The sequence below is a fragment of the Sitodiplosis mosellana genome, unplaced genomic scaffold, assembly GCF_009176505.1.
Source record: "Sitodiplosis mosellana isolate CC-2019 unplaced genomic scaffold, AAFC_SMos_1.0 Smas_scaffold_4788, whole genome shotgun sequence".
Lineage (NCBI taxonomy): Eukaryota > Metazoa > Arthropoda > Insecta > Diptera > Cecidomyiidae > Sitodiplosis > Sitodiplosis mosellana.
The window spans coordinates 3,018-16,384 of NW_022600030.1; the positions used below are offsets into that span (position 1 = coordinate 3,018).

Below are 13,367 nucleotides of genomic sequence, written 5' to 3' on the forward strand. Positions count from 1 at the left end.
TACACGTCAAAATATTCATTAGTGTTTGAGATACGCTTCGTTTTGTGGACTGCTAAAAGTGAATTTCTCGTTTTTTGCGATGTCGAAATTTGTTGATCAAAGAATTTGCATTAAATTTTGTTTGCGGAATCAATTTTCTGCTGCGGATTCGTTGAGGATGGTGCAGAAAGCCTTTGGTGATGAGGCTATGTCGAAAAAAAATGTTTACAAGTGGTATAGTGAGTTCCAAGCAGGCCGTGAATGTGTCGAAGACGAAGAGCGTGCTGGGCGACCATCAACCTCAACCGACGAAGCTCACGTCCAAAAAATTAAAGATTTGGTGTTGGAAAACCGTCGATTAACGATTAGAGACCTTGCTGATGATATTGGCATATCGAAAGGCTCAGTCAATACCATTTTGAAGGATGTTTTGGGCCTCAAACGCGTCAAATCTCGACTGGTACCGAAATCATTGAATTTTTTGGAAAAAAGGTGTCGAGTTGACGTGTGTGAAACAATGCTTTCTGACTACATTGACAAGACGAAATGCATGATCACTGGAGACGAGACTTGGATCTATGCTTACGACCCGGAAACAACCGACCAATCGAGCGAATATCGTGCCAAAGGTGAGCCGAGACCAAAAAAACCGCGCCAAAGTCACTCAAAAATCAAGGTCATGTTGACTGTTTTCTTCGATTATCGGGGTGTTGTGCATTATGAATTCCTTCCCCCGGGTCAAACAGTCAACAAGGAATATTATTTGAGTGTTATGCGTCGTTTGCGTAACGCTATCCGCCAAAAGAGGCCGGAATTGTGGAAAGACAACTCTTGGTTTTTGCACCATAATAATGCATCGTCTCACAATGCGATCATTCTTCGTGAACATTTCGCCAAAAACTCGACTCATATCGTTCCACAACCACCGTATTCACCTGATTTGGCACCGTGCGACTTCTGGCTGTTCAACAAGCTCAAAAGACCGCTCCGGGGACACCGTTTTGAGACGATAGAGCAGATTGAAGCCGCAGCGAAGACGGAGCTGAGGGCCATCCCTGAAGTCGACTTTTTCAACTGTTTCGAAGATTGGAAAATCCGTTGGCATAAGTGCATTGTATCGGGAGGGGATTACTTTGAAGGCGATGGAATTGATTTGGAAGAATAAATAAAGAATTTTCAAAATAAATGCAATGTCACCTTACTTTTTGGACACAGTAGTACAACCTTTTTGTTGCTATTTGAAATCATTTCAATTTTTTTTTTTCAAAATTTTTTATTTTCATAAATTGCTTCTTTTCTCTATTCAGAAATTAAAATAAAAATAGACATTTTTGTTTGATCATTGTATCGATAATTTTATTTTTGTACACTATATGTACATTATACACGTTCAATATTCTATTCACTTTCTGCGAAAGATGTTTTCCACTCATGGAAAGCGAAAAAGTAAATACTCGCAATACGTTTTAACATGCAGTCTGTTAATTCATTGCATGCGTACTCCTTACGTAAATCGAACTACCAATGCATCACACAGTCGATGATGTCCTCATAGGAAAGCCAATAATGTTGTGGGAATTTCCGGTCCAAAACTTTTACCATTAATTCTCCTAACATGAAACCGGTATGTGAATGAATGGCATTCACCATTGTTTTATATTCCACAAAACAGTTAGCAGATATCATTGATGGATATTTCCTCTTGAGGATTTCCATGTTTTTAACGATTTCCAACTCAAACAATTTCATGATTTTTATTAACGAGCGTTAACGAGTCAATGTTTATATCAATAGTATTTATTTAGTACTGAAATGTGAACAAAATGAGAACAAATCTCATAAAGAACTAACCTTGATGGGTTCTTTTGAACTCGAATATAAATTTTCGCAACAAAATTGATTCGCTTCTTTTCGCGAACAGATGAGTTCATATTCATGTGTTTTTTACGGATCGAATAAGAAATCTGTATGTTGAGTATGCTTACTTTTGTCATTATGGAACAGTATTAAGCTACCGTCTGGAGATAAGTCATCTTCATTTGGGGAAACTGATATCGGACACTGATCGTGACCGGCGCAGCACCTATGTATAATAAAAAATTCATTAGAGAAAATTTCTTATTCTAAAAACTAAAAGCTTCTTACCCGTCAATTCCATGCCACAGGGAAAGGTCTCTCGTCATCACCGGTAATGCATTCTTACCGCAATGCTTCGTTCCTGTAATGAAAACAATAAGGATATGGTCTGTGGTGAACGATATTCTTAAAAACGACATTAGTTAAGCTTAATGTGATTGGTCAAATTTCAATGACGCCGATATTGACAATAAATTACAAATTCTTCGTGAGAATGTTTTAAAAGCCAAATACTGAAAAAATTGTTCCACCAAGAGCTCAGCGCAATGAAAATAATAAATATAGAATCAATAAATGTAGAAAATTTATAATTGAAAAATATGGAATATTGTGAAAAAACACAAACAAAAACCAACACAAAACGATCGTAATTTAATAAATAAATAAAAAAAACGTTCATTAAGATGAACCTGGTACGATTTCTGTACTCACAACAGCACAGATAAGTGGGATGAAATAAATCATAATGAAATTTGCCATTTTCATTATTTTGATCCTTTCGATTTTTCAAATAAGACTGAAGCATTTGTATTGCGAAAATACTTTATTTATGCCAGTATTATTGTCACAATTATCAGCTATTGATATCGTCAACAATATTCATTGCAAGCTAATGCAAATATCCAATTGTTTATTTACGGTAAATTAAATGGAAAAGTTCATGGCTGTGCAAGGTTTCTATTTTCATTCGATTGTATGATAATGAAATTGAGACATTAGTTTACAATATGTTGAAATCAAGAGACAACACGAAAAAAATTAAGGTCAGAATAATGACATCGTCGTATTGCACTTCAAACAACTGCAGTGTGAATTAGCTTAGTACAACAATTTGCGTTATCAAAAATTTTTCATATTAGCGCAGTATGAAGTTGATTAACAAATTCTCTTTTTTTTCTTTGATTGCTAATCAAGTTGCTAATCATCCAAATAGAGTTCAATGATTTTTTTTTTCAAATTCAAAAGAGCCATAGTTTTAGTTGAATGAACTCAAGAAAAAAAACTTAATTTTATTGTTTTAATCAAAAAAAGTTACTTATACATTTAATAAATAATTAATTTGAATCAAAGCAAAAATGTAATAAAAAACTGAAAGAGAATTTTTTACTTGTCGATGTTCACCGAAAATTCATAGCACAATGAATCACCAACATATACTTGATTCCTATGCTTATATGGATTTTCAATATATCCAGTTGGAAGAACTACACTTTCCCGTTCAGCATTGTATTTTAGATGATGTTTAACATCGATCGAAGTTTGGAGAAGAAATTCCACCAAAATACGTTCTGTTTCCTCTGAAATATTTTTGTAACGTTCAAACGAACAATTTATCTGCACATTGAACATTTTTTCACACATTTCTGATATAACATTCAAGAGAATTGGATCATTGGCAACATTCAAAAGTTCAGCTTGAGTGGTGTTATATTGTTTTGCATATTTAGCTAAATTCAAATTTGGAAGAACAATACCACGGACCGCTTGCATAACACATAGATCTTCGCATAAATTTCTTGCCTGGAAAATAAAGAAAGTAGTTTCTATTGCTATTCGTACTATATTTTTGTTCAAAAGAGCTTACTCCGAAATGTGTAGGAGGAAGTGGACGAGAAAAATCATTTAGATGTTTATTCAATGATTTCAGAAATATTTTTACTTTGCCGCCATAAGATGTTTCACAACGATTCAAATATACAAAAACATCTCCAATGAAGTTTCTCATTAAATTCCTTCCATAAAGCTTGATCGCATTCCAAGCATGAATATCATTAACATTTCTGGACAAAGACGCAATGGCACATTCCAATTTTGCCAGATAATTTTCAAAACATAAGTTTGGAAGTAATTCGGGCTCATAACTGGAGTTATAAAAGGGCTAAATATAACATGAAAATTTAGTTAGCAATATATCACACTGAATGCTGTTAAATCAATTTCTACTTGCTACAAACCGCGTATTTTCTTTCAGGATTAGGACCCATTTCAATCTGCGTATTAATGAGAAAAGTTAAATAAATAATAAAAAAATGATGATATGAAAGTACCCTACCTCTATCCATTGATGAAGATCTTTGTGTGCTATATAATGTCAATCAGAATAATTGAATTAATTGAAAAGTAAAACGTCAATTTTTATTCAAATCACCTGTTGTAATTGAATTATTTGAATCAGATGGAATGGAACTAACAGCTGAGAGTATCGTTGTAGTGAATATGATATTTAAATATATTTTAAACGGTACAAAGCTGCATATGCAACGATTTATTTTAAACTGTTCAACTTCAACTTTAGCTACCATCATTTATAATAGGTATTTCGAATTGAATGCCGCATTTCTGTCTTAAAATCTCGTTTGTCCACTCTTCTTCATCCGTAACCCATACCCGATATACGTTTACGTACAACAAATGCGTGGCATCTTGACTTTATTTTTGTCATACAACAAAACATCTTGTTCATTCTGTCCACACCGGTTTTTTTTTGAGGTCATTGACCTGGTATTGTAACGCAATAAGGGTAAAAGAGACAGCGCATACACAACAGACTACATAGCGAGCATAGTATGTGCGCACACAACAGACTCAATGCTTTACTGCGGCACTCAAAGCGCCTGCATAAATATATTTTAACATTATAGATAAACAAATAAATGAAAAAGAACTGAAATGTCGCTTTCAGGTGTAGCTAATACTAATATTACAAAATCAGTACGATGTTCGACCGGTTTGAATGTCATCAGCTTTTCTAATTGTTTTTTTTTTCTCATTCGTTAGTTAAACATGCGCGTAATTGTATTGTCTTATTTTACATTTTACTTTGAATATCTTTGTATTATGTTTATTTCTATTATTTCTTTCAGTATTGATTTAGTATTAAATATTTTTTGCAGCTATCGTAAACGTATACAAAGAATTATCGAAAACATACAAGAATACAAAGAATTATCTTTTCTATAAAAATCAAAAGGTTAATAACCTGAAAAATTAAATATAATCGATTGACGTATGCACAGAATGCATGCATACGATCAATTTGCATTCATCTAGTTCCTTTGTTTTTGTTTCCTTCTTTCGTGCCATCGACATTTCTTTCCCGATGGGTGGTAGATCTTTTGAGACTTATATTTACACAAAGAGGAAGCCATCGAATGCATGTGCAATGTAATTGCACTACGCATGCGTTAACTTAAAAATAATATGCATGCGTCAACCAAACAGCATCATGCCCGAAATCAGTTTCAAAGAGAAACAACACCGATTTGAGAAACAAAGTGCCACAAAGCAAGTTTCGGCTTTAAACTGCAACATGAATCGTTATGTTGCACTTTGATTCTCACATTTGCTTTGTGTCGCTTTGGTTCAAAAATGTGCGTTGTTGCTCTTTGTTCGTACACGAATGTCATGTTTCGATTCAATTCTCAAATATTCTGAGGGAATTTTTTCTCCGCACCGGTTCATTTGTAAATTGTCCATATCAAATAAATAGTCTTCGCCCGGGAATGACATAAAATTAAATATTTTGCTCTATAAAAGTTTTTTTATATATATATTAATATATCCAAAATATTAGGAAAACAACAGTTTATTATAGATATCAAATATGTTATAATGCATAAAGTGAAAAAAAATAGCAGAAAATAGCTGAAAATAGTGCGTTAACAACTTGATGATTGGAATCATCAATATTGGTGATTGGTGTGTTTCAGATTCCCTCCACTGCAGAGTACTCGGGCGCTGTACGCAATTTTTTTGAAGGCACCCTTCTGAATGAATGACATGTCTATTAGTGAGACGTAAAAGAACGCAAGTTTGTCCAACTTCGTAGCAATAAAGAGAAGTATGTTTCATTGCAACAAAAAATGGTTAAAAGAATGTATGTTCATTGTTGGCGGGTTGTCGCGGTTTTTCACGGTTTCCGCGGAACTGATAAGAGATAACAAGTTGGTGTTTTCGGCAAAGTTGTAGTTCTTAAGATCTATTATAACATTGCTGAAGACACTTATCTCTAATCTCTTATCAGTCTCGCGGAAAGCGCGAAAAATGATAACAAAAAAAAACTCCTATACAAATTTTGCGTTTTTTGGTGCGCGATTTCCGAATGAAATCGAAAGCACACCAGTCATCAATGAGCTCATCGATCGCCGACCCAACACAATAGTTATCAACGACTTGGCTATGTTTAAATCCTCAAAGGAATTGTACCCCATGGTGCAGCCGTACATCGACATTCAACCAAAGGGCGCTAAATCCCAACACTGTCTAGCTCATATGCTATAGCAATGTTTGACGTTTAGAACTGCTGTGGAAACTTTGTTTGGAGCGCCACCAACCACAAATCTCTGTAACTATACGTACGTGTGAAAGTAAAGTCTTTGTGTGTACGTTCGTGTGAATGCAAAGAGTCTATGTGTGCGTTGTACACAGAGGTGTTGATTCGTTCGAACGTTGCATCATGTTAGGTGGCGCTATTGATATATGATTGCTTCAATCGTCAACAAAATACATCAAGTATTTCTCCGTTTTGCTAAATCCAAACTCTAACTTACCAAAAAGCAACTGAAATACCAGACGAGAAAAATAATGACACAGTGAAAAAACAGTTCAGACAATTCCCAGTTGATACACGATTCAATCTGATTTTTGTTTTATTTTTTAATTTAGGAAAAAAAAACTTGGACCATGTGAATGAAATAATCTCCACTTTGGTTGGTTCGTCTTTTGTTTATCGAAAAGTAAATGCCTGTTCAATTGATTGTTTACTGGAAAAAAATTGATGGCAATAAATTATATGAAAAATTATGCGTTTATTGTTTTTTTCTAAACGAATTTCTAAATAAAAACAACTTTCTTTTGTAGTTCTATTTCTTGAGCCAATTCGTCCAGTGCGATATTCATAGCCGTGTCTGGTCGGTCGATAGGAGTGGATAATTACCACTATTTTGTTTTGGAAAATTCAATGTGACACCAGTCGCTGGCTTGAAATCGGCGAATGTATCTGACACAAATTCCGAATGATTAAAATAATCATAGGAATTTACAGCGAATGCCGTGATACCAACTAAATTACGTTTCATGGCAAATCGAACTTGGTTCGCAATTGAACGGGCCGATTCAAAGCGAAGGGTATCGTTTTCAATCAGACTAACTGCAATTGGTTCGGGCCATTGGCGGCTGTGTCCGTTTTTTTTAACAAAAGAATAATTATGTAATAAATAAAAAGAAACCACAATTCATTACAAATTTGCTTTCTTTATTCGAAGCTTTTGAGATTGTGACAAAATTGCACCTGAGTTGAATAAATAACATATTTTTCATGGTAATTTCATTTACATAGTAAACATTGGAATGAATTATCGCATCTTATTTACAAAAGTGTTTGGCTCAGTCTCAAATTTGCAGGTTCATTCTGACGGAACGAAAACTTTAATTGTTCCCTTGTGGAATTGTATAATCAAATCTGAAATGAAAATGGAATATTGTATGCATCAGTGAATATTGAATCAACATAACTTCAATATTGTTAATATGGCAAGTAAATTTACAGACTTTTTTATTACCGAATGTAAGCTAAAAATCGACTTGAATTTTGTGCAAATTCTTGCAATTCTTCGGCCGTCATGGTTGGTCTCAAGTGATTTTCTAACCATCGGGCGGCAATGTTAGCTTCAAACCAGTCTTTGGCATTCTCCCAATCATCTCCAACCAAAATCAGTCTGCACACTGGACACGCGTAGCGATGTGCTAGCCCAATCCTTTGTGCCTGGTCAGCAAAACAGCTCGCATGGATTGCTGTGTCAGTGCATCGTATACAGTGAATCATATACTCCGGGAACGAGACACCAGGATTTGAATTCAAGCAGATAACACACTCCATTCAAAATGAAGTTAAATAAAAACTTATCAAACAATTCGTGCAAACAACTTTTTTATTGGATCTCAAATAAATGACAGCGGTTTGTTTACATTTTAAATGTCATCTAATTGACATTTGTAATAGAAATGCAAAGATTCAAAATTTCATTCCATTCTTTTTCCCCCGCAATACGCGTGAAGTCTATGTCCGTCGGGGGAAAATGGTCCTCCGTCAATTTTTTCTAGTCTTTGAAAGAAAACAAAACAAAGCAAGTCACGATTAGACTAGAGACAAATAATAAGAATAACAAATCAATGCTTACTCCGCATTCAATTCAGACCATCGTTTCTTAGCTGCCTCTATTTTCTGTGATATATACCACATACTTTCAAATTCAGCCTGACGTTGGGGATCTGAATGTACAACTTCTGGTGGTCGTGGAAATTGAGCTTCCGTTTCGGCAATTTTAGCTGCATATTCATCCCATGACCAATGAGGAAACCACTTCTCAATAGTTGCACGTTCTCTTTTCTCACTCTCCTTTCGTGACAATTGGAATTCTCGTATCATACCAGCAACCGCGTTTCCAGTCGATTCACATTCAAATTTCTCCTGCTTCGCGTTGGTATCCATAACGACGTTTTTATTTGATTTCAATTCGATTGAAAAGTTTTAAAATTTCCAATTTAATTCTCAATCAAACAGCAAACCAGTTTCAATGTTTACAAATGTTTTTCAACACAAAGAGAATGTTTATGTGTCACTACGCGTAAATTTCCGTACATTTTCATTATGAACACATTGGCGCTAGTGTCTGCGTTCATTGTCATGTGTATTGGTGAACTGTCAAACATTTGAAATAACAAATTTGCGCCTTGCAACAAAACATCACATCATCCAGTTTAGCGGAGTGCAACAACAAAATTCGCAACAATTGCGATTGAATTGTAAGCATGGTGTGCATGAACGAGCTCTTGGTGCAACTAAAGATTTCGAATAATATGGATTTCTGCAGCGATTTGGCGAACATTCAGTCGATTTTCAACTACGCAAATGAGTACATCAAACCATTGACAAAGATTCGATTCCGAGGAGGTGAGTGTGTTTGGTTCATCAATAAAACTGTCACTTTTCCAATGAAGTCAGTTGCTGTGCATATTATTCAAACTGTTTTCGTCAATTCATCATTTTTTTTCTTCCTCTAAAATCAATAGGCAATGAACCGTACATAGCGGATATCGTCGCAAAGGTGTTGGCACTTTTCAATCGAAAAGGCTATTTTGATGCGGCCACCTCCCGACCGTTGCCTGAATACGATGAACAATTGCGGAAAATTGTATTCTACCTTATGTTGAACACCGAAGCCACTTTCAAGTACGATCTGATTACGGATCACAGTGTGTGCCACTTGCTGAATACACTGCCTGCACTGCCGAAGGCACTTTTACATGCGTGCATTTGGGGTCTACATCTTGAGTGACACTTTTGCGACATTATTGCATACACACCGATCTGGTTTGCGTATCAGTTCATCGACAATGTGGTGGAAAGTCTGAAATATGCCGATCCCTACGAGACGTTAGAGCGTGTGGATCAATTGGTACATGCTGTGTACACAAATATCGCACGCTCGGATTTCCGTCAAATGGAGGCAGTGGACAAAAAAATCATTCTCAACAAATACTTCGATGTGACAATGGATTTGATGCGCCACTTCTATTCGCCGGATGCGGAAAAGTTTGAGAAATGGTCGAAGAACAAATATCGCAAGTAACTCTAAGCAATCGATTCAATTGTCGCATGATTTATTAAAATAATTGTTCCAATGTGCAGCCTGAAGCGTATCTGAGCCATTTAATTGGGCATGAGGGAAAAGGCAGCATTTTGTCGGAATTAAAAAGCCGCGGTTGGTCCAACAGCTTGTTAGCTGGCCATAATACGCTGGCGCGTGGCTTTGGATTCTTCGATATCATGGTGGATTTGACACAAGAAGGATTTGAGAACATTGACGAAATTATCAAAATCATTTTTCAAGTATGTATCAAATGCGATTGATTTGAAACGGATAGACTTTCCATTGAGAGAAAGCATCGAATCAAATTGTTTTCATTCTGAATTTGATTCAAAGTCTTGATCGACATTGTTCAATGTTTAATTCAAATTCTATTTACAGTATATCAACATGTTGCGAATGTTGGTCCGAAGAAATGGATTTTCGAGGAGTATTTGAATTTGAGCGAAATGCAATTTCGGTTCAAAGACAAAGAGACCGCTTTGCTGTTGGTCTCGAGTGTGGTGCATTCAATGCGATTGTATCCGATGGAAGAGGTGTTGACTGCACCGTATTTGATCAGTGACTGGCGACCAGACCTTATTCAGAATTTGATGGACGATTTAGTCGTTGTTGGCCAAAAAGTCGAACCAATTTGTAATGAAATCGAATATTGGTATGGAACGAAATATCGATCGGAGCCAATTTCCGAAGATGTCATCGAGGTAAGGATCATATTGATGAAATCTGTCATCACAATTATCTTCTTTGTTTCAATTCAAAGGAGATTCTTTAAAGGGAACCTGAAGATAAAATTTATTCATGAAATCTTGCCTCACATTGTAGGATTGGAAGAGTTGTGGTCTAAATGAAAATTTGAGTTTTCCAATGCCGAATCCGTTCATACCAACCGATTTTGAGCTATGCACCGGAGAATCAGAAGTCAAGCCATATCCAGTTATTCTACACGACACACCGATCATGCGAGTGTGGTACAAACAAGATACCGAGTTCAAAAAACCGAAAACAATCATGAATTTTGACTTCTCCAGCCCGATGGCTTATTCGGATCCACTCAATTGCAATTTGACACACATGTTTGTTCAGCTGTTCAAAGATGAACTGAACGAATATTTGTACGAGGCTGAACTGGCCGGTTTGCGATTCGGAGTGAGCAACACATCAAATGGGATTAGTGTGAGTGGGCAACTACCTTGAGTCTAACGAGCAGATTTTTGAAGCTACATTGCAATTCTCCATTGCACATATCGCAAAAAATCGTCATTAAAATTTGTCAACATTCGATTCATTGACATTTAGATATAATCCAATTTAGTAGATGTAACTTGCCGGTTTCATCCATACCGGTTTTTTGAGGTCAATGACTTGTATGGATAAAAGTGGGAAAAAACATCTGCTCCAATTAAATGAATATAATTATAATGAGAGAAGAATGCAAAAAAAAAACGATAATAATTAATTATTGCGGAAGGTAATGTTTCAAGCAGACGCATGCATCTGTATTGAAGTAACACCACCCGTTTACATGAGTTGACAGACAATGTGATAAACAGAAAAGACGGCAAAGAAAAAAATGTCATTCGAATTGCAAATGAAAAATTTCTAAGAAAAAAGTTGCCTTTGCTCTTTTTGTTTTCAATTTTAAGTAGTCATTGTAATTTGAAAACTTCTTACGAATACATGGGATCAAGCCAATCAAAACTGATTATCGCTATGAAGTTGCGAAATGGAAAAATATATCAAATCGAAAGTGAGCAACCATTTGAAGATGAGCTTGGTGAAGGTGAGCAATCATTTGAAAATGAACCTGGAACCAGTGGTGTAGTGATGCCGGTCAAATTTTTCATTGCTTCAATTGCAGGTATTTTTATATTATAAAAAAAGATTATAATTTTAATTATAGATCTATTTTATTACGTTTATTGATTATAATCATAACATATAAAACTCTGAATGATTCTAGCGGTTGGAAACATTTTTATCTATTGAATAAATAAGGAAATTACTAAATATATTGAATAAATAAGTTTACCACACACCACTGTAAATTGATTTCAAATGTCGTGCGTATAGAGTGAAAATTCCATTTTTTTGTGCAAAATATGTCATTTCTCAATGAACTTTCACACAATTTACAATCTTTTTCACTTCAATCATAATTTTCTAGAACAAACATGACATTTTTTTAACCCAATGATTTAGGTTAGAAAGCATACTTTTCTTAAACAGACAACGATATTTTAGCTGAAACGTTGGTATTTTTAAATTAAAAAATCGAGTTTTAAGCTAGAAAATTCAATTTCTAACAAGAAAATTGATTATATTTACTGAAAAATTCAAATTCAGGATAGGAAAATTATGTTCTTGACTAGAAAAAAATTCATAAGATTTCCTGAATTTCCTCGGTCAGATGAGGGTCTAATGATAATTCAATTGATTCGAATCTACTTGTTTAATCAAATAATTCTCAACTTTAACCAAACTAAAAATGATTAGATGTAGTTTGTACATTACTGCCAAACCGGTTTTCGCCAACATATGGCTCGCCGACTTATGCTCTCGTAATGTACAAACCATAACTAATTAGCAGGTGTACGTGACCATAGCCCATTTAATTAAATAGGTATGTAAGTAGATGCATCATAATAAGCATAGCATATAAAAATGCAATTATACTCTTCACACACACACACGCACACTCACGCACGTGCGCGCATACCTAATTCCGCTGCGATCGTATGCATACGTTCTACGCATGTGCCAATTATTAACGTGAGATGTACCAAAAAAATCAATTTAATTGTGCAATTATCCTATCAATTTTTTTGTGGAAGCTAGACACAACTTCTTTTGGATAATTACGCAGATGGAACGAAAGAAACAAACGAACAAACTGTTCAGTTTTTCTCTTTGTTTACATTCTCGAAGCTTCATGTTGTTGCTATTCGCTTTCGTCATTTGCTTCGGTATTGATCTGATCATTTTTGATCATTTCAACATATTAGTTAACATCTCATCATTCAGTGACAAAGTATGAGAATTAGTCTACGGAAGGAATTAAAGAAAGAAAGAAAAACAACAACAATAACACATGAATTAACGTTAATGCGCGACCGTGTCGTTGTCTGCTTTAGCATCGACGGCAGCAACGGCAGCGATAAATGAACGTACGAATGAAGGAATGGATTGAGAGAAAGAAAAACAACAACAATAACACACGATCAACGTTCAAGTGAGGCCCATGTATTTCTTATGGGACTGTCTCTGCTTTGACGTGTGAATGAAATGTATGCATGGAAAAGTATTGTATCTGTGAACATTTAGTTATATTCAAACCGAAAATGTATTGAAATGGGAAAAAGGTGCGTTTATTTATGTAACATAATTCACCGAGTTTCGAATGTAAACAAACGAAGCTTTCATTTTTGTACGTTGCGCTGCGTCAAAAAATAAAAATTTGAAAAATTTATGATTTTTGATTATGGTTTCGTTTGATTGATGATTTTATTCAACAAATTTCAATCGATTTTCATGAAATTTGAGATTTATGTAGTCAATAGATAGACCATCGTTGTGAAATTAAAAATAGATTGAAAAAGTGAA

The 13,367-nt window shown here is 35.1% G+C and overlaps 1 protein-coding gene and 1 long non-coding RNA gene across 2 annotated transcripts; one reads left to right on the forward strand and one right to left on the reverse strand.

The window, feature by feature from the left end:
* Positions 1-7,348: 7,348 nt before the first annotated feature.
* LOC129572354 (uncharacterized) lies at positions 7,349-8,763 on the reverse strand. Its single transcript, XR_008688437.1, has 3 exons — positions 8,295-8,763; positions 7,677-8,218; positions 7,349-7,576 (listed from the first exon to the last, which is right to left on the reverse strand). It is a non-coding gene; the product is annotated as an uncharacterized LOC129572354 (long non-coding RNA).
* A 32-nt stretch (positions 8,764-8,795) lies between these two features.
* On the forward strand, positions 8,796-12,939 carry LOC129572353 (insulin-degrading enzyme-like). Its single transcript, XM_055452297.1, has 5 exons — positions 8,796-9,067; positions 9,187-9,742; positions 9,806-10,006; positions 10,146-10,468; positions 10,590-12,939. The coding sequence occupies exons 4-5, from the start codon at positions 10,214-10,216 to the stop codon at positions 10,959-10,961; spliced, it is 627 nt and encodes a 208-aa protein (XP_055308272.1). The 5' UTR covers positions 8,796-9,067; positions 9,187-9,742; positions 9,806-10,006; positions 10,146-10,213; the 3' UTR covers positions 10,962-12,939.
* Positions 12,940-13,367: the final 428 nt, after the last annotated feature.

Excerpts from the sequence above, each read along its gene's own strand:
- LOC129572353 (XM_055452297.1), top strand. The coding sequence starts at position 10,214 with ATGCAATTTCGGTTCAAAGACAAAGAGACCGCTTTGCTGTTGGTCTCG. Across the intron at positions 10,469-10,589 it reads TTTCCGAAGATGTCATCGAG|GATTGGAAGAGTTGTGGTCT; the intron begins GTAAGGATCATA and ends CTCACATTGTAG.